Source organism: Melospiza georgiana, chromosome 17 (genome assembly GCF_028018845.1).
Source record: "Melospiza georgiana isolate bMelGeo1 chromosome 17, bMelGeo1.pri, whole genome shotgun sequence".
Taxonomy (NCBI): domain Eukaryota; kingdom Metazoa; phylum Chordata; class Aves; order Passeriformes; family Passerellidae; genus Melospiza; species Melospiza georgiana.
Genome location: NC_080446.1, coordinates 9,335,510 through 9,359,213, shown reverse-complemented (window position 1 = coordinate 9,359,213; position 23,704 = coordinate 9,335,510). Strand labels below are relative to the sequence as shown.

Genomic DNA, 23,704 nt, shown 5'->3' with positions numbered 1-23,704 from the left:
GTTCGGTTTTGCCCCGACGTCGAGGAGGTGCTGAGGCTGAGCCCAGGTAATGGAGAAGGCCCTGCTGGTTTGCAGCGTGCGATGGATGGGAGAGCAGCTCTGGGTGTGGATGTGCTGCTGGCAGGGTGGCCCAGGAGCAAAGCACACTGGTGTCAACAAAGCACCTGGCTTATTTTGGGTCTGGAGGTTAATATGGGCTGTCGGCAGGGGAGAACTGTCCCCTTCATCCTCCATAAGAGCTGCATGGCGGAGGGCTGTGGTCCTGGCAGGTTTGGGGGCTGAGGACTGGAGATGCCCCATTCCTCTAGAGGGTTTGCTGATTGAATATGACTTGAAAACCATTTCTCTTGCCCTGTCTGCCTATTAATGTCTCTCCAGACTATAACCTACCCTTCACCTCCCTGACGGGCCTGCTCCATCCATGGTGGGGCCGAGGCCTGCGGGGTAAATTTCTCTCCATTCCCTGCCTTCCTCCAGCCATCCCAGGTAAGACCCACAGGGAATTAAATTCACTGAGCTGAAAACTGTGCCAGAGCCATGCAGACTCCAGCAATGAAATGCATGGGGAGAGGGCAGCTGCCCATTGAGACAAAGGGGGACAGTGGCTCTGCAGAGGGGACATGGTGGGACTTGTTTTGCTGTGTGGCTGCAGTGTTGTGTTGAGCTCTTGCACCCTGCATTCACCATGAAGGTGGTGCTCAGTGCGTCACACCTAGGGATAACTTCCAAGCCCCCCACCCCAAATCCTATGGGATTTCTCTGCCCAGGACTTTCCCTATGTACTTTTCAGGTCTGTGTCAGTGTATATCTCAACTGGAAGCTCATAAGTGCTGTCTAGGGAGCATCAGGGTCAGTCTGATCATTCCTCCTCTCCAAAACTGCCCCCATGTACAGAGAGGAGCTGTCTCCCCTTTGCTGCCAGGCCCTGCAGCACAGCAGGGAAAGCAGCTGGAGGGCTGCCTGCCCTGGCAGCAGTGCCTGGGAAAGCTGGGCTCAGCAGGTTGCTGAGAGGCCCCGTGATCAGAGCCCTGCTCACAGCAGAGCTGATGGAGCCACCGAAGCTTCGGGAGCTGGCTAGCACTTCCCTGCTGTCATCCTCCAGAGAGGATCTGGGATTTGGGCTTACTCCTGCCTGCCAGGGAGAGGTGGGGGACAGGGTGTGGAGCAGGAACTACATATGCCTGCTCAGATTCCCTTCCAGGAGGGATGTCTGGGAATGGGACAGGGTTGAGCTTATGCAAAACGGATCGGAGAGGCTGGATACCTGCGGGGGCAGAGGGCTTGTCACGTGGCACATGCTTGTCATCATCCCTTTGGGTAAGGAACCAACTCCCCCCAGCTGCCCTTTGAGTTGAGTGTGCACTGGGTGCTGTGCTGAGAGTTCTGGGGACACCACATCATCACCTGGCTGTGCTGCCCAGCACAGGAGTTCTGCTTGTACAGGAGCCATGTCTGGCCAATTCTGCAATGCCTAAGTGGGATGCCTTTCCTTCTGAGTGGGAAATGTTAGGTTTGGGCTTTATTCAAAGTGAGTGTGTGGTGTATGGAGCAGCTCGGATGTCCCACCTCTCTGCCATGAGTTGTTTGGGAATTTCTAAGGACAGTGCAGGACAGGAGGTCTCCTGCCAGCCCAATTCTTGTTTGAATGGGATGTTGACAGCTTGACTGTGTGGTGTTGCTGTGAGGCTGTATTTGCCCTCTCAAGGAGGAAATGTGATGGTGTATCCCAATGGCAAGGACGTCTCTCCTCCAAGCTGGATGCAGTAACTCATGCTCTGGCTTCTGTCCTGTTTTCTGGTGCTCACAGAGGCCGTGGTTGATTTTCATCAAAGCCCTCAGGTGTTTGCCTCACCTCAGTTTCTCTAGAGGCTTGCCTCTCCCCATGTTGGGGGTGTGTTGCAGCCATGACATGACTCTCCTGCACTAAACTCACATTGCCTTGAGTTGCTGCAGTTCTCTTCTCCTACCTGGGTCTGATTGTGTCTCTCCCTTGCAGTCTCAAACCATGAACTACGTGGGGCACCTGGCTGAGAGCGTCCTTGTCACAGTGAAGAGTCTGTACCATGACCTGAACCCTGCCACCCTGACGGGCTGCATTGATGTGATTGTGGTGAGGCAGCCCGACAACTCCTTCAAGTGCTCCCCGTTTCACGTGCGCTTCGGGAAGCTGGGGGTGCTGCGCTCCAGGGAGAAGGTGGTAAGTGCCCCATAACCCTGGGGCTATGCTTCCTTCCCAGTGTCTCCAGACCCAGGATTTTCTACAACCCACGGGTTTATTGGAAGACTTTTTTTGAGGGAAATGGGAGCCCACTGAAAGGGTTGCCAAGTTTTTGAGGGGGATGCCCCCAAATGGAGCTCATCCATTTCCAGGGTGGAATGTGCTCTCCAGGAAAATTGGGAGAGGTCCCTTGCCTCAAAGGGGAGTCCCTCAGCCCTGTGAGCAACTTCAACCCATCCCCTCCATCTGGAAGTGCCCCTGTGCTCCAGTGGATGAGGGGGTTCAGATGGACAGGATGCTTCTGTCCCTTGCTAGGTTGACATTGAAATCAATGGAGAGCCTGTGGACCTGCACATGAAGCTGGGAGACAATGGAGAGGCCTTCTTTGTCGAGGAGTTAGAGGAGCATGAGGTTGGTTATGAGGAGATGCTGCATGTCTGTGTCCTGGTGTGACTCCCTGGAAGTGCAGTGTTGAGTTAGAATGACCAGGTTTGGAATGCTGCTCCTCCCCAGAGTGACTCCATTGTCCCATCTGATGTCTTCTGTGTCTGGAAAGGCTCCTGATCAAAGGACCTTGCAACCCACATGGTGGAGCACCCTGAGGGAGTATTAGACCAAATATCTGCATCCCAGACTGGTCTCCATCAATGGGCATGGCTGCTGGCCAGACAGGTGGATATCTTGGAGCTTGGCCTCTCAGGGGATCTTGTGGCAGTGATGAGAATGAGACAGATGCTGTGGCAGGCTGCCTGCTCCAATGGGAAGTGGGATGAGACTAGTTGTGGCTTCCAGAAATCCTGGCAGCTCTTCTCTTAGGCATACTTGTGGTCACTGCTGGCTTGGGCTGGGTTTGGAAGTAGTAAAGGGCTCTGGAGTCAAATCCCATTTGCAGCCTTGGTAACTCTGGTCTTGTGGTGCCATCTTCTGCCTGTCTCTCCTGGCCCATGTTAAGGATGTCTTTAGCTTGTGGCTGGATCACCCTAATATTCTTTTATTCACATGTTGTAGGTACAAATCCTTTCCTTTCAGGCCAGGCCACAAAACCACCCCTGAGCCGAGGGCTCGGTGGTGTTGGTTGTGCTGTTCCATAATATGCTCCATAGAGAGCAAGGAGCTGCTAGGCTGAAAAGGAGCGTGCTGGAGGGAGCTGATGTGCTCTGTCCCATCCCTGTTCCAGAGCAACATCCCCTTCTTCCTCTGCACGTCCCCCATCTGCAAGGAGAGGTGCGTGACAGGCGCTGCTCAGCCCTCCCAGGGGCTGGGGGTCTCCAGCACTGGAGTGATCCTGCGAAGGAGGAGGCGGCGCAGGAGAAGGCCCAGGAAGAGGGAGGTGTTGGACACAGATTCTGACAGTGATGAGGCCAAAAAAGAGCTGCTAGTCCCAAGGTGAGCTGCTTGGTCTGGGCTGGGTGATGCAGTAGGTCAAGCCTGTGGGTTCATTTGGTGATGGCCACCAGTACTGAAACAGGGGGAAAGTGCAAGTTGGAGCCCAGTCTCTCTCTACTCCAGTGGAGTAGAAGGCCAGGGGGAATGGTGAAACTGGGTATTGCCAGCTTTCTGGAGAGGAGGCTGCTGCATGAGAGTAGCACAAGTTCCCTCTCTTTCCTCCTTTGCAGTGATGCAACATGTTCATCCTTTTGTGATGTCCTTGAAGTAACTGGGTCATTGCAGCCCCCAAAGACGCGCCCGTTCTCCGATGGGGAGCTGCTCCAAGCAGACAGGTAACGGGCAGGGCTAAGGTGTTCTGCTCAGCTCTGGTGACAGCAGGGCACATGCCCCATGGCAGGGAAGGAGGTATGGAAAAGTGACTTGGAGGTGTCAGGAGAGGACAGTTCTCCTAGCTTGATATGGTGTGGCTGGAGGAAGGCTCAGAGGGCACAGGGGACACTTGAGGCCATGGTCACAGGTGTGAGAAGCCTGTGTGCACAGGGCTGTCTGCTGATGAGGTGCTCTGGGCAACTGCTGACATAGCACTTTTCTTCCTTGGGCCTCAGCTTCCATAGATCTTGGTCCTTTAGGAGTGGCAGTCTTATAAAGTAGAAGTGACTTTATGGGAAACCAGCATTACAGGGTTCTTGGCCCTAAATGTCCTTGCACTGATAGGACACCAAGGGGCTGCAGAGTAGGTGAGGCCCCACATCACCTTCTCTTCCTGCAGCTTCAAGCTGAGCCATCAGCCTCCTCACAAAAGTGATTCTGAGCTGGAAATCAAATCACAGGAAAGCTTTTCTCTAGGGGCTGAATCCCACATGAAGTGGATCTGGGGAAAGCTCCCTCAGGTGAGTCCCTGCTCTTGTTCTTTTGCTGGGAGTGGGTGTCCAAAAGACCTGCAGAAAGCAGAGGAGGCTGGGGCCAAGCAGCCTTAGAGAAGTTGTCCTCTTCTGTGTGATGCTTTGGGCAACTTTCCATCCTCAAACCTGTTCTTCTGCTTCCCTTGAGGTGAATAAATTGGTGCAAGTTAAACCAGCCAAGTCCACAAAGATCACTGCCGTGGATGGGACAACCCCTCTTGTTGCCACCTCTGAACATCCAGGAGGGGTTTCAAGCCCAGCAGAACCTCAAGACATGCCCCATTCCTTGCCTGTGTCTGCAACTGAGCCAACACTTACACCCCAGGCTGAAAACAGTGTCTGCAGGCTGAGGGATGTCCTTCGTGCTATCAGGGCAAAGACATTTTTGGGGGCCTCCTCAGTCCCACAAGAGCAGGAGAAGGAAGATGTGAATGCTGTGCCAGATGTGGAGCACTTTGAGGGAGCCACTGCTCCAAGGCAGGCAGGCTCACAAGGCCCTGCATCCCAGCTGGAGAGCCAGAGGAGGCAAGGTGAGAGGGTGACTGGTGCTCCTTGAAGTGGTGTTTGTCTGCAGATGTGTCTGACTCAGATGAGCCCCTGGGTTGTCCCTTCAGTGTAATTCCATGACTTGCAGGTGTGGTGTGCTTGCTTTGCCTTCTCTGTGTGCTACCAGCTCCTTTGCTTTGAAGACACATGCCTTAGGTGTTCACCTTTCAGTGACCACCCAGCTCCCAGGAAGGCTTTCTTGCCTTATGTTCCCTAAAGTCCATCCTACAATGTCTCTGCTTTTGCATTCTTAGAAGATTTTTCAGCAGTACAGGCCATACCTTAATTTCAAGTGTCACACAGCACCTGGCCTGACTTGTGTCTTCATCCTGAGCTTGCCAAGTCAGGGAAAATCATAGAGAAGCATTTCTGTGGCCTCCTTCACATTGTATTTAAAGATCATGCTAGTGCAAGTGTCTCAAAACACTTCTGTTGCTGTTGACTTACAGCAGTTTTTCCAGTAGGAAAATGTCTGCCCTGTTTGTATGGTACATGGATGTGAGGAAAATGCTGTTAGCTTTCTCTATAGATGCTGGGGTTATTGGAAAGGTGATTCAACTAAGCTCTCTCTCTTCTGTCTATGCATTGAGGATCCATCAAAAGAGCTTCTCACAAGGGCCCCAGAGCCATTTACCTGGAAGACTTCTCTGATCCCAACCACAAGCCAGTGGCTCTCTATTTGGCTGAGAGGTATGAGTTGCCCCAGCTGGCCAAGCTCAGGCATTTTTGAGCAATTCCCCTGGCACAAAGGATGGAGGTATTGTTTAAAGCTATTCTCTGATGTCCACCGTTTCCTCCCTTGCTGGCAGTGACACAGAGCAGAGTTTGAGTCCTGGGACAGACCCCAGGACCCCTGTGAGTATCGAGCTGCCATCCACCTCGACTGCCAGCGGCCCCATGGACTCTGACTCCATGCCCACAGTTGTCTTGTCACTGTGTGGGGGCCTCAGGGACAACATGCAGATCTCTCATGGTAGGTGGGAGGAGAGGGGCAATCTGCAGCCCTGAAATCCTTTCTATCCTCCAATGGCATGACACAGCCTCTGTCCCACCAGAGAAGTTCATGGAACACAGGATCTCCTACCAGCAGTTTGCTGAGAATCCAAGGCTCGTCAGTGACCCAAACCTGGTGATAATGATCAACAAGAAGTAAGTGCCCTACTCTTCCTGCTCCTTCATCCCACAATGGACAGCATGGCCCCTTTGTCCCTGCAGGAATGTGACTCCATCCCAGAGCATGATTGTACAAAGTAGTTGTGGGACCTGGCCATGCTGCAGGATGGTGATATACTCATCTCTCTTGCTTTTTCCAGGTATTACAGCTGGGCAGTGGCTGGTCCCATAGTCCTGGCCCTGCAGGCTTTCCAGAAGAACATTCCTGAGGTCAGTGGTACAGCACATTTACTGGCTATGATATCCAGCAGGGCCTGGGCTGAGGAATGACCTCCCATGTTCTGCCATGTTCACAGAGTATCATTGATGAATTGGTGAAGGAGACGACGCCCAAGAAAGACAGGAGATATTGGTTCTGGAGGAGGAGAGAAAGCTCAAGAGAGGAGGTATGTTTGCAGCAGTGGATATGACAACCATGTCCCCAGGGGACAGGCATCATTCTGCTGACTGGCCAGGGTGGGAGCAGGGTCCTGGGGATGTCCTGAGGTTGACTCTGAGGACATCCAGGACCTGATGAGGTGACTTCTTAAGGTTGCTACCTGTCCCTTTTGTCTGTTAATGCCTGAGCAGCAGAGCAGCACCTGGTAATGCAGAAATGTGGACCTTGTAGTGGTGAGACCTCGTGCTGTGTACCTGTCATGCCAGGTCCCTGGGCAGCACGTGTGCTTGCTGGTCTCCCTGCCCCACCACAGCATCAGGCTGTGCTTCCTCTTCCATCAGCAGTGTCTCTGTGAGGGCAGGGACAGCAGTGATGCCTCTTTTGGCATTGCTCTTACAACTGGAAGAAAAGCAAAGCAGCCCATGCTCTTGCTCTTAGCTCTGTGCAAGCACTGCTCAGCTGTAACAGAAACATCTCTGTTATCCAACACTGTGTTGAGCCCAAATCCAGAACACAGCCCCATATCTAAGTCACTGTGAAGAAAATGAACCAGAAGCAGCACACCCCTCTCTGCCTGCAGCAGCAGCAGCAGCTGAGACCAGGGATAGCCAGCCTGGGAACACTGTGGCGTGACCTTGTTCAGCAGAGGTGAGTGCCTCCCTCCCAGGCCATCTTCTGGAGTCTGGATACTCCTGTTCTCCTGTGTGACTAATTATTCTTAAGTTTGCTTAATAAAAGAGGGTAGAAAGCTTTTTTAAGACTCTGATTGACCCTTTCTCTTCTTTGTGTAGGCAGGAGGGAAAAGAGTCACTCAGTGAGAATGAGCCCCAGCACCTTGGGGACGTGTTTGCAGAGAAAGCTCCCGCTCAGAAACCTCTGCCAAACTTCAGGAAATCCCTGCGGCTCTCCTCAGAACAAATTGTATGTATTTATTCCTCCATCTTCACTGTCCATGTGTGTAGGGGTGAGACAACCCTTCAACAGGGATTTCTCTACTCCTGACCTCATGTTTTCATAGGACATCCAAATATTTTCCCTTGTTGGCCACCTTGTAGAGTCTTGGGACCTCTGGCCTGGGTGGGTGGCAGCCTGGCCTCTGGCAAGTCCTGGATTGGTGTGAATTGGTGCTGGTGTAACACTTTTGGTGCCCCTGTGCCCCAGGGAAGGTTGAATCTGCAGGATGGCCCCAACGAGGTGGCATTCAGCGTGACAACTCAGTACCAGGGTACGTGCCGCTGTGAGGCCACCATCTACCTGTGGAACTGGAATGAAAAGGTGGTGATCTCAGACATTGATGGCACCATCACCAGGTAAAAGGCCTTTCTCCCACCTCAAAATCCTTGTTTTCCCCTGTTGGGGGAAAATCTCCTTTGAAGGCTTGCATAAGCAGGCAGAAGGGAGCACAACCCCTTGTGGGGTGGGGGTGGATGCTCACCACGTTGGATGGCACTAACTCAGCCTCCTTTCCTTTGAGATCGGATACTCTTGGACACATCTTGCCACAGCTGGGTAAAGATTGGACTCACCCTGGGATTGTTAAACTCTTCAACAAAATCCACCTGTAGGTATTGGGTCAGCTGAGTTCAAGGGGAGGTGGGAAGCTGATTGAGTCAGAGTCAGGGCTTCTTACTCACTGATGCAGGCCCAGTTGGCTGCACTATCTGCTCTCAGTGGTGGCTGATGCTGGCTGTGCTGCCTATGTGATGTTGAGGGGTGAAAGCAGAGGGTCCCCTGGGAGCAGATGCTGGGATTACCTTCCCTGGAAGGAGTGTGTGTGTCAGTGGAGGCTTTGCTGGGGAGACATAGCTGAACAGCAGAGGAGACCACCCGAGGTCACACCTGAGAGGGGGGCACGGGGGTCCCCAGCATTGCAGTGCTGGTAACTCTCTGGGCACCCAGCGATTGCTTTCCACAACCCAGGGGACTCCTTGCGAGGGGTGTCACCAGCAGTGAGTCCCTGCGGAGCCTCTAGCTTGGTGCCTGGGCCCTGTGGCCACTGAGAGGCACTGTGGGGCCGTGGATGGCTCGTTGTGGCCCCGGGAGGAGCACGGGAGGGATGCGCTCCCGGGGATTGCAGGAACGGCATCTCAGCTGCCTCTGGCCATCGGGTATCGCCTCTGCCCAGGCATCTGCAAGGGCTGGGTACTGCCCTCCACAGCTGGCAGGCAGTGCTGTGGGATAGAAGTGCTGTGTGAGGGTGCTGAGCACCAATGGGGGCTGTGCAGCTGGGCTGGGTGGGTGTGTGCCTGCTGGGACAAGCATGGAGGGTGGTGCAGGGGCCCCCAGTGTGAGGCAGGTGAGGATTGGGATTAGATGGGGTTTCCAGATAAGGGATTCATGTTCTTTGTGGAGCCACCTTGCTTACTGGAATAAGATTTGGTCTTAGGCCAGGTACTTGGCTACCTCTTCCTCTTTGGAGCAGGAGAATGCTTTGCCCAGGCCACAGCTCAGAGTGGCTCCCTGTGTTCTCTCTAGGAATGGCTACAAGTTCCTCTACTGCTCAGCCAGGGCTATTGGCTTGGCCCACATCACCAAAGGCTACCTCAAATGGGTCAATGAGCAGGGCTGTGGCCTCCCCATGGGCCCCATGCTGCTTTCCCCCAGCAGCCTCTTCTCTGCCTTCCACAGGTACTGTCTTGTCTTTTCCTGCACTTCCTCTGTCCCTGGGGACAGCAACCCCTTCCCCAGCTTGACCCTGAGAGTTGTCCTGGCCTTAAACTGCTCTGCCCTCCTTGGTGCACAATGCTGGGGGGCTGCCTGACCTTGCTGGAGCTTCACAGCACAAAACCTCTTGCTCTTCAAATGACTTCCCTGAGCCCCAGACAGCTTTGGGGCCCACAGTCCTGGCCAGCATTGCCACTGTGACCATGTCTCTTGTGCTGCAGGGAGGTGATTGAGAAGAGCCCAGAGGTGTTCAAGATCCCCTGCTTGACAGACATCCGAAAACTGTTTGCTACAAAGTTCCCCTTCTATGCAGGCTTTGGGAACAGGCCCCATGTGAGTGAGTCTCTGGGTGTGCAGGGAGGGCTCAGGCTGGGTGCTGGTGCCTTCCTGCAGCTCTCACTCTGTGCTGGCCTTCCTTGGGCAGGATGTCCACACTTACAAGCAAGTGGGGCTGCCAGAGAGCCGCATATTCACAGTAAACCCCAAAGGAGAGCTGATCCAGGAGCTCACAAAAAACCAAAAGTCAACGTAAGCAAAGTGTTTATTCCTCTGCATCTTTGGGATGACCCAGCTGTGATGCAGAGAAGCATCAAACAAACACCCAATGACCTCAGTGTAACTTCTTTCTCACCCCCACAGGTATGAGCAGCTGTCAGAGCTGGTGGAGGTGTTCTTCCCTCCTGTGGGACGGAGGACCAGTGCTGCTCTGGTGTCCCCAGAGTACAGCCACTGGAGATCTTCACTGCCTGATGATGACTGGGATAGCTCCTCCTAACCCCATCCCTGTGGAGACCTGACCCAGAGCTCTCCTGCATGTTCTTTGCTAGGAATGAATGCTCCAGGTGCACCTCATCCCCCCTGTTTGGGCATTTTGTACTCGTAACAGAGGTCATGACACCCCTTAGCAGGAAGCCAAAGGGGGTAAGAGGGAGTTCTGACTCTACAAAAACTCCAGTTGCTAAACACAAATTCCTGAAAGCTGGGTCTCTTCTGGTGTTTGTAGCTCCTCTAAAGCCCGGCTCTTTTTTAAAGCTAGTGGTTGTTCACTGTTGTATTTATTGACGAGCCTCTGCCATAGCTATTACTACCTTTGGTATGACCAGTGTTCCAGACAGTCCAGCTACCTGCAGTTTGATAGCTGAAACTGCCCACCAACTTGTAAAGGCTGATGGAAGATGCTGGTGTTTTGAGTTTTCTGAACAAAAACCAATAATAAACAGTGCCTTAATCAAGGTTGTCTCTTGTCTGCTTTAGCCCTGTGCATAGAAGTGGGAGCCAGGCTCCAAATCCTTTCTAAAATGTGATTTGGCTTATTCTTATTCAAGCATCCTACCAAGTGGGTCCTAGGAGTGATGGGATCTGTCAAGACCAGGTTGCTAGGAGCCTCATCCAGCCTGGTCTTGGATGTTCCCAGGGATGAAGCATGCACAGCCTGGGCCTGTGCCTCACCACCCTTAGTAAAATACCACTTTTCTTAGATACAACCTCCTGCAGCTGAAAGCCATCTTTCCTTCTCCTCCCACCACAGACCCTGTTGAACACTCTGTCCCCATTTTTCCTATGGGACCCTTCAAGTCCTGTACAGTTGCAGTGAGGCCCCTCCATGGCCCTCTCTTCTCCAGGCTGAGCATCCCCAACTCTCTCTTCATGGGAGGTTTTTAAAAGTTATAAAGTAAAACAAAGGCAGAAGCACTGCTGGGCTCCTTCCTCCACTCTGGCACCTACCTTCTCCTTCCCTGACCCCTGTGTGTAAGGCATCCTGTCTGCCACTTTTGGAAGCCACACAAGTCATTTTGGTCCTGGAAACCTCAGCAAGAAATACTTTATTTTTTTCCTTTCCAGTACAAACAGTTTTTCAGCTTTTAAAATCTGAACAAATAGACATGGTTTTAAAAACAACAGAACACAGTCTTGTAACAGGATCAGTTATAAACTGTCTCAGAAAGCTGCCCATGCAAGCACAACCCCGTGGGCAGCATTTCCTTACTTTGCAAGCAATTTTTTAAAAAATGCCCAGTTTTGTACAAAGTTCCTTTCACTTTTTAAACATGAATAGTTGAGAACTGAAATAACAAACTGTCCATAGCTTCAAGTGACTAGTCAGGAATAGTCCAAACATAGCACCATTTTCTGGAAGGCCAGACTTCTTCCTTGTCCTGGGTTTGTTATGGCCAGTCCTGGCTCCCTCTTTTCTGGGGAAGCTGTTCCTGTTCACCCACTCTAACCCAGGCTGGGGAATGGGGAGCCTGGCCCTTGGCTTGGTTTTCTCTTTGGTTTTCTCCCTGGTGTGAGGGGATGGAAAAGGGGCTTAGGCAGGATGCTCCCCCTGCAGGGTGAGGGCTCCCCTGGCCCAACACAAAGTACTCAGGGTTGCCTTGAGACTCCTTCCTTAGGCTGGAGGAAAAAAATAACTTTTGTTGTCCAAGAGCAGGTTTTGCAGGATGTCCAAAGGCAGCAGGATTTTGTTCTTCATGTGGAGAAGTGTCTCAGCAGCTGGAGGGTAGCTCCAAATCAGCAAAGCCAGAGCAGTGAGAGTGAATTCTGGTGCTGTGAGCACCTGGCAGGGCTGGGCAAGTGGGGAGGCCACATATCCTCTCTATGCTCCCACAGCTCGTGCTCCTCTGGCAGGAGAATGAGCTTTTACTGCCTCAGGGATCCCTGTGGTCCTCCCTAAACTGGAAGCATGTTTAAGGGAGCTCACCCAGATTTTCTGAGGGAAAAACAGTGCCCAGATGCATCTCTGCTGGTGGCTGCTGCTGCTGGTTTGTGCTAGAGCACAGAGCTGCTCCTTCATGCAATCAAGGGGGGAATTATGGTGCAGAGAGCAGGGACAGCCTGGTGAGGGTGACAGGCACTGTGTGAGAGCCAAAGGCTGGCTGGTGTGGGAGGGTTCATGAGCTCTAATGCTGAGAGAAAAGTATGTTCCTCTGCTATAAAGTGCCAGAGTTGCTTGGATGGAGGCTCTAATTTCCTCCTCATCCTGGTAATGAAGTCTCCATTGGCTGGTCAGTGGAGGGTGCCCATGGTGGGCTCCTAGGGAGAGATGGATCTGTGTGCAATAGCTCTGCAGGACAAGGCTGGAGCTGCTCAGGAACATGGACAACGTTTTCCAGCCTGCCTATTTGTGGGAAACCAGAGCCAAGCTGGGTAAATGATGTGGGTTTTTTATTCTGAGCTGAGGACAGGCCTCCAGACAGGCTCTCACAGATGCCCTGCCTTGTTCCACATTGGTGTTGGTCCCAGGGCTACTGGCATCCCAGAAGGATCAGAAGAGCTTGAGGAGGACGTGGGCTCCTGCTCCTCCCCTGCTGCACTCACACCCTGGAGCAGCTGGAACTCTCCTGCCTGGGATGAGATGATGGAGTTCACAGCTTAAGCAATAAAACAGGAGAGAGCTAGAGCTGGAGGAGAGGACTGCTCTGTCCCAGCTTGGTCTCTGCAGGGACCTATGGACACAGCTCTCCTCAGGGAAGACACATTCTCCATAACCATCAGTCAGTCCCAGGTGTAACCAGAGAGCCCAGCAAAGTGGGATTGCAAAGCACAGCAGCCCCCAGAACCACGGGGCTCTCTCCAAACACTGCTGCCACAGCTTTTAGCTGCTCATTGTGGGTCTTTGGAATATGGCAAAGGACATGGGGGCAGCATTAGGAAACTGGAATCAGATGAGCACCATGACACAGAATTGTCCAAAAATATACACACATACCATATATATATATATATATATATATATATATATATATATATATATATGCATATGTGTTTTCCTATTGCACACCCTCATCTGCTCCATAAGGCATGTGCATCTGCATGGAGGAGGGAGCATTATAAATGGATTTACCATACACAAGGAGGGCTGCCATCTCGGAGAAGGGAAGCCAGTTCCCGGAGGGACGTGTGAATACGTGTGTTCTTTGAAATCTACAATTCCTGTGGTGAGTTTTGTTCCCTGCAAGGAGCCCTGGCTCTGCTCAGTCTCTGGATTAAGATGCAGGTGGTCTTTAGGTCAGAGAAACTATTCCTCAGCTGATAACTACAGGGTTTTAGTCTTCAAGAAACGATAAATCCACAAAAATAAAATGAAAAAAAATGTTTCTGCCTCCAGCTTACTTTTGAATTGTCCTTCTGGGGTCATCAGCCCAGGAGCCAAAGCAACACCCCCAGCCAGGAGGCAGTGACACTGCTGTGCCAGGGTCAGGACAGTTGCTGAGCATCAGGAGGGGAGCACCACCATGATGGAGTTAAGGAGAAGTGGGGCCAACAAGATCAAAGGGAAAAAAACGTAGCAGCTTTTCATAAAAAAATTATCCCAAGAACTGTTGTCACATTGGAGTGAGTCTGTGTGATATAATTTAATCCTGTCCTTCACAGCAGGAGAAGGAAGGCACATGGCATGGCAGTGTGGCTAATGCTGCCTCCTCTCTGCCTTCTCCTCCAAGTGCCCGACCTGCTCTGCCAGCTCAGAGACCTTGGCTTGGCAGTCGAGCAAGTTGTCCTTCAGTCCTGTTATTTCCTGAGAGTGGGCAGCCAGTGTCCCGTTCACGTGGTCCATGTAGTCCCACAGGCTGCCCGTGTGTTTCTCCAGTTCCTCCCTGATGCCGTCCAGGCTGCCGGGGATGGCCCCCAGCCGGCCGCAGGCGCTCTCCACCCGCGCCACCCGCTCGTCGAAGCGAGACACCTCCTGCTGCAGGCCGTGGGCCACGCTCTTGCAGGAGCTCAGGTCGCTCACAATCCTGGCTTTGAGTCGCTCCAGGTCTCCCTTGAGGTTCAGGACGCGGCGGTTGCTGAAGAAAAGCTGGGAACCTTGGTCATTGACTTTCTCCTGGATGGAGTGGACCTCGTCCTCAATCTTCCGCTCGTGCTCATCTAGCGAGGAGTTGACATGCGTCACGGTGTCTGAGTACTGGGAGACGGAGTCCTTGAGCCCTGTCAGAGACTTGCTCACAGTGTTCAGGTTGATCTTCAGCAAGGTGATCTCCCCTTGCAAAGCCCCCGATGCTTCCTCCTCGATGCGCCGCTGGATCTCCAGGATGGTGGCGTTCAGCTTGCGCAGGAGGTCATAATTGCTGTCCATGCGGAGCAGCAGGTCCTGGTTCTTGTTCTGGCAGTCCTCGATCTCCGTCCGAAAGGTCTCCACATCTTTGGAGGCAGAGGTGCAGCCCAGGGAGCAGGTGGTCTCTAGGGTGATGAGGCGATTCTGCAACGCCTCCAGTGTCTCATCTGTCCTTTTCCTCATGCTGGCAAGCTCCCCTTCCAGCACAGGCACCACTGCTCCGTCCATGCCCATGGGAGAACTGACATTGTTCAGCTCCCCCACGATGGTCATGAACCTGTCCTCCAGGGTCTGCATTTTGTCTTCAAAGGCAGTCCTCATGCCATCCACCTCTGCCACCACCGTGCCTTTCATGCTGTCCTCTATACCGGAGCAGCAGCTCCCCGTTTCCCTCTCTGTGGCATTGAGCCTGGCTTCCAGGTCCTCGAAGCGCCCTTCAAAGAGGTTCCCTAGGGTGACAGTGGAGATTTCTCCATCCAGGCGTGAGTGCAGGTTCTTCTGGGACTCGGAGATGCTGTGAAGGCCTTTCTCAAGGATGTTCATGCGATCAGTGAGGTAGTCCAGGTTGCTGCAGCAGCTTTCCACCACTGTCAGCCCTTGGATCTGGGTCTCCAGCTGAGAGATCTCTTTCTTGATCTCCAGCTCCTTCCCATCCAGCGTCTGCTGCAGCCGCAGGTTGGCGGCTTTCTCCTCCTCGCACTGCTGCCGCACCTCTTGGATGCGGAAATCACACGTGGTCTGGATCTTGCCCAGCTTCTTCTCAAAGCCATCCAGCAGCTCCCCACGCAGGCTGCTCAGCCTGGTGTCCACGTACTCCTCCAGCAGGTCGATGGAGGTGAGGGGCGAGGGCCGGGCGGATTCCAGCAGGTGCTTGATCTGCCCGTCGTGGTCCAGGACCATGCCCCGCACCTCGTGCAGCAGATCCGCCTTGGTCTTCAGCACGTCGCTCACCTCGGTCACCTTGGTCAGGATGTCCCCTACGGGAGGGTACGTGGCCACGTCGGCTTTGTCTGCCACGTCCACCAGCCCGTCAGGAATGATGCCAAAACCCACGGAGGAGTCCGGCGTGCCCGGGCTGTTCATCAGGGAGCCGATCATCTTGGTGGTGTCCTCCTGGATGGCCAGGCGCAGGCGGTCCCCCAGCCCGCTCACCAAGGCGTGCAGGCTGTCGTAGGACTGGGAGAGGCGCCTCACCTCCTCCTCCAGCCGGTCCAGGCGGTCCCCAAAGAGGCCAGGCAGCTTCCTGCCTGCACGGGGAAAGAAAGAGATGTCACAGACATATTTTATGAAAAATCCTTTTGCCATCATCTTTTCTCCTGAGAAGCTTCAGCCTCTCCATGTTTTGCTGCTTTGGAATGTGATTTGGAGAATTGTTTACCCAGCATGTGAAATATTTTTTACTTGATGACCAATGATAGTCACCTGTGTTGAGGCTGTGAGCAGTCACAAGATTTTATTCTCATTCCTTGCCTTTCTTTGCTAGCCTACTGAATCCTTTCTTCTATTCTTTTAGTGTAGTTTTAATAGATCATATTCTTTTAATATAATATATGTCATAAAATAATAAATCAGCCTTCTGAAACATGGAGTCAAGATTCTCATCTCTTCCCTCATCCTGGGACCCCTGCAAACACCACCACATTTGGTGAGCCCTGAGTGAGGAACTTTACCACAAATAGAGAGGGCACAGTGAGGGCTGGTGCTCCTTTAACTTCCCCTCTTTGAGTCCTTTCCCATAATAACCTTGTGTCCTGCCTTATTATTATTATTATTATTATTATTATTATTATTATTATTATTGTCATTTCAGCAACATCTCAGCCCACATCTCTCCTTAAGCTATCAGGAAATCCTCTTTCGTCTTGGGATCCATCCATCCACGTTCAACAGCAGGTGATGATAACAGCCCAGGAGACCTTCATCTTGAGACACCCCTACCAACCCCATAATTAATGGGAAAATGCTCTAAATCAATGAGAAAAGGCAATTTTGAAGCTGCATGTTTTGAAAGAAACAAGATTTAAAAAGCAAGTGGTCCTCAAAGCAATCAAATGTCAGGTCTCTGATGGAAAACGTCACCCACTGAATTTTTGCCAGATTCATGCTCTGAACCTGGAGGTTCAAGTGCATGACAATGCAATGACCTGGGGACATGAAGCAGGAGCAAGATCTCACCATATTGATTCTTCTTTGGTCCTGGAAACAGGTCAGGGTGGCTTTTGGGGTAGGGAGGAAGCCTGGGCATTGGAAACATCTTTTGCCCAGGGGGCATTTTGGGGCTGGGGTGCTGGGGCAGGAGGCCAGGCTGGTCTGTGGGGCTGTCATGGCACCCTTCTCCCATGAAGCCTGGGCAGCACCTCCAGGACAGCTCTGTCACGGTCTTGTACCCAATCTTGTACTTGGGCCTGAAGAAGGTGCGGTACCTGGCAGGAGAGGGGAGGGAGAGAGAGAAAGACAGGTTAGAGAAATAACCTCAACATCCATCGATAGAGCAGGGACACGGTCCTGTTGGGTGTGGGAGATCTGGGCACATGGGGAACCACATTTTCTCCAAGAGCTCCTGCTGCACCATAGCTCACTGCAGCATTACAGAGGGGTTTTGGTGAGTATTTTTTAACCTGGTGATTTAGAACTGCAGCTCTAAATGTATTGCTGCAGTCCCAGGCCTGATAAGTGACCACTGTGACACTGTTTGGCAACTTCTGGCCAGCAGAGCACAAGATGACATGATGGAACTGATTCCAAAAGCCCTGCAAGCTCACATCACATCCAAGAGGGAAGTGGACTGCTTGTAAAAGTGGTTTGCATTTTGAATTGACCTATAGAATTTCCTAGTGTGATCAAAAAAATCCTGTTCTCAACTGTAATCCTGGCTGGAAGCCCCCATGAGGGTTGAAATGCCTTTGGAAAGGTGTTTTCTCTCTGTGTGGAGGGCATCAGTTTGCTGGGAAGCCTAAAGGGGCTTGGGCTGGCCTGGTGAGGATGCCCTGAGAAGTGTCTCCATCACAAATGTGGGTCTTACAGCATTGATCCTCCCTTATGCACCACACAAGGTGCAAGCCCACCTCACAGTTCCCCCTCAGCTCTCGCTCTGGATGGGGTCCCACCAGCCTTGAGGGAGGATTCAGCTGCTCCTGCTTCCCTGTGGGGCAGCAGTGAGGAACACAGCACTTTTCTCACCACCTCCAAACATCAATGCCTTAGGCCTGCTTTTTGGAAATATCCAATCTGAATTTACCAGGGCCTGAAAATCCTGAAGTTTGCTGTTTTGGAGTACACACCATGAGCATCTTGTTCTTCTGCAGCATGTTCAGCAGAAGGTCTTGGAGGAGCAGCACAGCCATCCATGCTGCAGAGGGGCTGCAGAAGGCACCAATCCATCAGTCAGGGCAGCACACAGGGCTGAGTCCCTGCCATCCATGTCCTTGTCTGAATTCAGTGTCCCCAGCCCGGGCAGTGCTGCTCTCACACAATTCCCAGTGAGATACAGCCACAGGGCAAGGGAATAAACCAAACCCAAAGCCTCTGCTCTTTAAATCTCTTCAAAACCTCTCAACATCAATTTCCCAAAGGGACAGTTTCAAAACAAGCTCTTCTGGATACTCCTCTTCACAGATGCTGCTGAGTTTCAATGATCTTTGCTCCTGTTGTTGTGTGTAGAAACCTGCCTGGATGTACCACGGGAGATTGCTGCTCCAGCCAGTGTCAGGGGGTGAAGAAAGGAGGAGGGTGGCATCCACAAGGCAGAGCAGCTTCTCTGTGTCACCCCAGCACCTTCTCTGTGCCATCCCAGCCTCTGCAGAGGAGCTCAAAGCCTTGGGCACCTCCAAATCTTTCCACCCCTGCTCCAAACAGCAGCAAGGAGAAGTATTTGCAGCCAGCTGCACAAACATTCACTGATGGTCCCAGCACGTGGAAAATCCATCCTTCCCTTTTGTCCATGGATGCAGCAGCTGAGGCTCTGCAGAAAATACAGCTGTGGGTCCAGATGCTCTCAGAAAACCTCCTGGTTCCACCCTGGTTTTGTTTGAAGGAGACAAACAGAGGGCATCATGGAGATGGAAGAGGCTTTGGAGATCTCCTCCATGGGTACCAGCAGCTGCAGGATGTCCTGAAGTCCCCAGATGCTGCTAAAACCCTTGTGATGGGAAGAGCAAGTGAGTGGGTGGGTCCAGCTGCCCGTCTCTGCCAGGAGAGGTTCTGAGCAGAGCCTGTGGCACCACTGGGGCATGGAGAGTCCCAGCCAGCTGCCACAGGATGGGCTCTAGGCTCTGACAGAAACTTCTCTCATCCCTGTTCTCCTCTGTGCTCAGCTCTGCTCTTCCTTCAGCCTGGGGAGGATGCAGGAGAGCTTTTCCACAGGGAGCAGCATCCCTGGAGGGCGGTGAAGCACAAAGCCCCTGCACCACCAGCAGCTCCAGCTGTGGCACAGTGAAGTGTTTCCCTGCAGCACTGATGAGGTAGCAGGGTTTTGCAGGTATTTCATGGAGCAGGAAGCACTGAGCCATCCCCAGCCACAGGCTCCATTTCCTCATCCTCTCAGCCAGGTTCTCACTGAGCTGCCATCGTTCTGCCACATTGCAGGTCCTTGACAAACTGCTCTCCTACACAGGCACCTCCCCACTTCCCATGATTTACAGGTTTATTGCTGAATCATTCAATATCCTGAGTTTGAAGGGACCCTTAAGAATCTTTGTGCTCAGCAACTGCACAGAACACCCCTAAAAATCACACCATGGGCCTGAGAACATTGTCCAAATTCTCCTTCCACTCTGTCAGGTTCAGTGCCATGATCACCTTCCCTGGGGAGCCTTTTCCAGTGCTCAGCTGCCATCTGGGTGAAAACCTCTTCCTGATATCCAATCTAAACCTCCCCTGACAGTTTCTGAGGAGGGATAGAGCTCCCTCTCCCTCCTGACAGATCCCACCTTACCTCATCCCAACACCACTGCCCTGCCACCGCCTGCAATGTCCAGGAAAAGTCCTTCAGCCCCTTTCACTGCCCTCTGGAAAGGTGGCACAGGGTCTCAGGAGATAAATCTCTTTGGGAGGGGAAGGGAGCCATGGCCCAGTGTGCCCCATACTCACAGCACTTTCCCTGGGCACTTGGGTCCCCAGCTGCACTTGTGGTACTCAGCCTTGACGTAGCTCTCGGCCCCGTCCTGCAGCGTGCACGTCACGTTGCGCTGCACCACGTAGGCACAGAAACTCCTGGGGGACACAGAGAGAGACACTGTCACCCCCCTGCCCGATCAAACAGCAGTGCCTGCACTGCCAGACACTGCCTGAGAGCTCTGGGGGCAGGAGATGGAAGGAGCCCCCCAGCTTGGGCAGATGCTGGGGAGGGGAATCACGACCATGCTGCAGGAGCGTGGTTCCTGTCACTGTCACAGCCACGCTGTCACCAGTGCTGGTGATGTCCCCAGAGTTGCTGGGGAGGGGAATCACAACCATGCTGCAGGAGCGTGGTTCCTGTCACTGTCACCAGTGCTGGTGGTGTCCCCAGAGTTGGGCTGAGCTCAGCACAGCATGGACTGTGTGGTGAGACAGGCTGTGAGCACAGTCAGAAGAATCCCAGCAGCAGTTGTAGGAACAGGATCCCAGAAACAGCTCCAGCAGTGCCTGGCAGGGGTGGTCTGTCCTGCTGCAGCTCCTGGAGTGCTGCCAGTGCAGGGGCCAACACAAAAGCCTTCAGCCCTTGTTGTGGGTGCTGCCACAGACAAGGCACAGGGAGGAGATGGGATGGGGATGCTGCTCTGTAGGGCTGCAGCATTGTGGGTCCCTCTGTCAAAGGCAGGGACATGGAGTAGACCTGTGATGGAGAAACCCCCTCAGATCCCTGGGACAGTGAGCACACAGAGCCTCCTCCCTCCTGCCATCCCCCTGAGCGGGTGCCACAGGTACCAGCCAGCTTTCCTGAGCCAAGCAGCACAGCCAGGCGCTGAGGGAAGCTGGCTGGGAGGAAGGCAGTGTGTGGGAAGGATGTAGGATGCTGTAGGACAGATGGAGGCCCAGGCTGCTCCAGCTGAAGGCAGGGCTGCCGGCAGGAGCAGATGGGCTCAGTCCTCAGGGGCAGAGGCAGCAGGGAAGTGAGGGGAGGCAGGGATTAAGGGCAGGGAGATGTGGCAGACGGCAGAGCAGGAGGAGAGCAGGGCACAGGCTCGGGGAGCAGAGCAGGGCTGAGGCAGGAGGTCGGGGATGAGCAGATGGGCCAGCGCAGGCTGCAGGTGCAGGGAGGTGCTCAGTGAGGCGGGAGGACGTGGCTGCCCCTGTGCCAGCTGGGGGCTTGCTGTGCACGGGTGGGGAACACCCTCTGTCTTCACCTGTTTGCATCAGTGCTTGTCCCTCCTTCATTGATCTTTCCCCACTCAGGGTGAGCCAAAGTGCTGCTGCTCTGGCCCCTGAGTGTGACATGGGGTGCTGGGGGAGGGCTGTGCACACCCACCCTGGGCATGCACACACACACACTCTCACTCAAACAGGAGACACCACAACCCTTCTTACCAAACCCTTCTGCTCCACCCTGACAGTCACAGTCCCTTTCCTGTACCTCCACCTGCCAGAAGTGTCTCAACATCCTCCAGACCACCACAGCAAGCCCATGAGAGTTACCTTTTTATTCCTTGTGAATCAGAAAATATTATTTAACTGATAGGTTTCTTTGTAATATTTTGTAATACTGAAACACAAGACAGATATTTGGTCATATACAAATATATATTTTTTTATAGAGAAAAGTTTTTGTATTAATTTTGGATCTAATTTTACAAGAGAGTACTCCTTGTACTGTCAAGACCTCAGTCCAAAGTCAGTTAATATTCAACTCTACATAAAGCAGATATCTTGTATTTAACTTATATAGAGTGTACAACCTGAGGCCCTGCAGCTCGTTTCTGTGCTCGGCCCCCAGGCTGCTCTCCACAGCCATGTGATGGCCATGCCAGGGAGCTCTGGCTGCATCCCAGCCTGCAACCAGCCCCAGCCCCATCACAGGTCTACTCCAGTCCCTGAGCAGCCCCAGCTGCCTCCCAGTGCCCCCATCCAGAGGCTGCACCATCTCCAGCAGCCCCCAGGGCAGGAGCTCTCTGTGTGAAGCAGAAGGTGCGAGCAGGGTCACACTCCCTCCAAGCCTCTCTCTGCTCCCTTCCAGCAGGGATCCCCTGATCCCACATCCCACTTGCTGCCCCCAGGAGCTGCAGCAGCACATCCACCCCAGCCCCTCTCTGATGCCCTGGGATGGGCACACCAATCCCATTTGGGACTGGCATTTCCAGCCTGCCCAGACCTGAGCAGCTGTGCCCTGGCAAGGGGCTGCCAGGCTCAGAGCATGAGCAGGGCCCTGTGCTGCTCCCTGCTCCTCCACAAGTGAGTAACTCATCCGTGCACAGGACCACAGGAGAAGGAAGGGCAGACACTTCTCTCAGCTGCAGGCAAGGGAGCTCGTGTGTGTATGTGGAAATTTAGGATCACAGTCTATCCATAAATCCAGGACCTGCTTACAAACAGCACCAGCTGCCTCTAAGTTAGCCAGTAGCCAGTGCAGGCAGTTCTACCAGCCAGTGATAAACCCTGCCTACCTGTGACTGCTCGGGTTAGCATGGCTCTGGCTCACTCTCCCTCTCAGAACCCCTTCCCTTCTCACACACCTGTGGCAAGCAGTTTTATAGCTCCAGCCTGATGTTTTTAGAGCGAGCAGCTGGAAAATGTTATGGGTTTTTGAAAGCTCTCACTGGCACTGCCAGTATTGTTTATCCCTCGGGTTACTTCATTCATTTCAGCTTGTTCTGTAACCCCACATACTCCCTCTTTCAAAGGAGCCCGGCAGAAACTGCCCTAGCAAACAGAGAGGGAAGCAACACCCCCAATGTAACAGCTCTTATGCAACTGAACGGAAAAAGTCCACAGTTTGTGTAAAACCCACATTCCTCACCGCCTGAGCTTTCCAGGTCTCTTGAAAACGTATTTAAACTCCAGCATGCATGTATTTTACAAGCAATTCCCTCCAAAGCAAGCTGTTTCCACACGCAGATCTGTGCACTGCCCGCACATCAGCACCCGCCGATGTCACACAGAGCAGGTACCTGCACCTACCCCAAACCCCCAAAACCACACACGGGCACCCCCAGCCCCGTCCCGCACCGCACGCACCCTGTTCCCTCCTGGAAGTACAACTCCCGGAGCCTCCTCTAGATGGAGGGGGGCACTGGCACGTTCAGCCAGCCCTCGCTCGGTACCTGGCGGAGGATACGGAGCAGGGGATGCCGCGGCGGTACCCAGGGATACCCTGCCGCCCGGCCAGGGATGCCCGCAGGCGAGCCCTGAAGGTGGCACCGGGCTTTGGGTCCTCGCAGCAGCCCTTGCCCCGGGAATGATGCCCGGAGAGCGGCCGGTGCCCGGTGAGAGATGCCCGAGGGAGCCCCGGCTCGGTGCTGGGCACAGCGGCTCCCGGTGCCCGGTAAGGGATGCCCGAGGGAGCCCCGGCTCGGTGCTGGGCACGGCGGCTCCCGGTGCCCGGTAAGGGATGCCCGAGGGAGCCCCGGCTCGGTGCTGGGCACGGCGGCTCCCGGTGCCCGGTGAGAGATGCCCGAGGGAGCCCCGGCTCGGTGCCACGCACGGCGGCTCCCGGTGCCCGGTGAGGGATGCCCGAACGGAGCCCCGGCTCGGTGCCACGCACGGCGGCTCCCGGTGCCCGCGCTCTGTTCCCGGTAAGGGATGCCCGAACGGAGCTCGGTGCCGGGCACGGCGGCTCCCGGTGCCCTCCGGACGGGTTCCGCGGCCGCTGTCGCTTACTTGTGCTTGCCCACGGGCTTGCCGAGCTGCGGGCTGGAGCCGGCCGTGTAGAGGCTGTACCTGCCGCCGAAGGGCAGCGGGGCGGCGGGGGGGTAGAATGTTCCCTTGGCGTCGGCGAGGGCCAGCAGCGTCCCCAGCGAGAGGCAGGCGAGCAGCGCTCCGCGGCGGCGCCGCATGGTCCCGGCCCGGCGGCGGCGGAGCGGGATGGGACGGAACTGGGATTGGGATGGAACTGGATGGGGATGGAACGGGATGGGGATGGGGCGGGACGGAGGGGGGGGCCCCGCCGGGACAGCGCTGCGGAGGGCACGGAGGGCACCGAGCGCCGCCCGCTGCGCCCTGCCCGGCCCCTGCCCTGCCCGTCGCTGTCGCTGTCCCCAGCCCTGCCGGCCCTGCCCGGCGGCACACGCCGCTCCGCCGCCCGCCCGGCCCCTTTTGTAGGGCGGCGGCGGGGGCGGGCCGCGCTCCTCCTTCCTCCCGCCCTCCCTCGGCCGCCGACCCCGGCCCGCGGGCGGGGACACAAAGCGGAGCCCCCCGACCCCCATCCCGATCCCCATTGTCCCTCCAGGCAGCCCCCAGCCGTGCTG

General features: G+C 54.2%; 2 protein-coding genes across 2 annotated transcripts; one reads left to right on the top strand and one right to left on the bottom strand.

The window, feature by feature from the left end:
- The first annotated feature begins 1,996 nt into the window (after positions 1-1,996).
- On the top strand, positions 1,997-10,046 carry LPIN3 (lipin 3). The gene is made up of 19 exons (XM_058036265.1): positions 1,997-2,197; positions 2,534-2,629; positions 3,396-3,604; positions 3,835-3,939; positions 4,377-4,497; positions 4,658-5,039; positions 5,646-5,745; positions 5,865-6,028; positions 6,111-6,204; positions 6,369-6,438; positions 6,525-6,614; positions 7,191-7,255; positions 7,399-7,528; positions 7,769-7,917; positions 8,082-8,168; positions 9,083-9,235; positions 9,493-9,604; positions 9,696-9,799; positions 9,911-10,046. Exons 1-19 carry the CDS (start codon positions 2,006-2,008, stop codon positions 10,044-10,046), a joined length of 2,559 nt encoding a protein of 852 aa, XP_057892248.1. The 5' UTR covers positions 1,997-2,005.
- A 3,633-nt stretch (positions 10,047-13,679) lies between these two features.
- On the bottom strand, positions 13,680-23,311 carry EMILIN3 (elastin microfibril interfacer 3). Its single transcript, XM_058036384.1, has 4 exons — positions 23,118-23,311; positions 19,416-19,538; positions 16,503-16,750; positions 13,680-15,574 (listed from the first exon to the last, which is right to left on the bottom strand). The coding sequence occupies exons 1-4, from the start codon at positions 23,291-23,293 to the stop codon at positions 13,680-13,682; spliced, it is 2,442 nt and encodes an 813-aa protein (XP_057892367.1). The 5' UTR covers positions 23,294-23,311.
- Between the last annotated feature and the right edge of the window lie 393 nt (positions 23,312-23,704).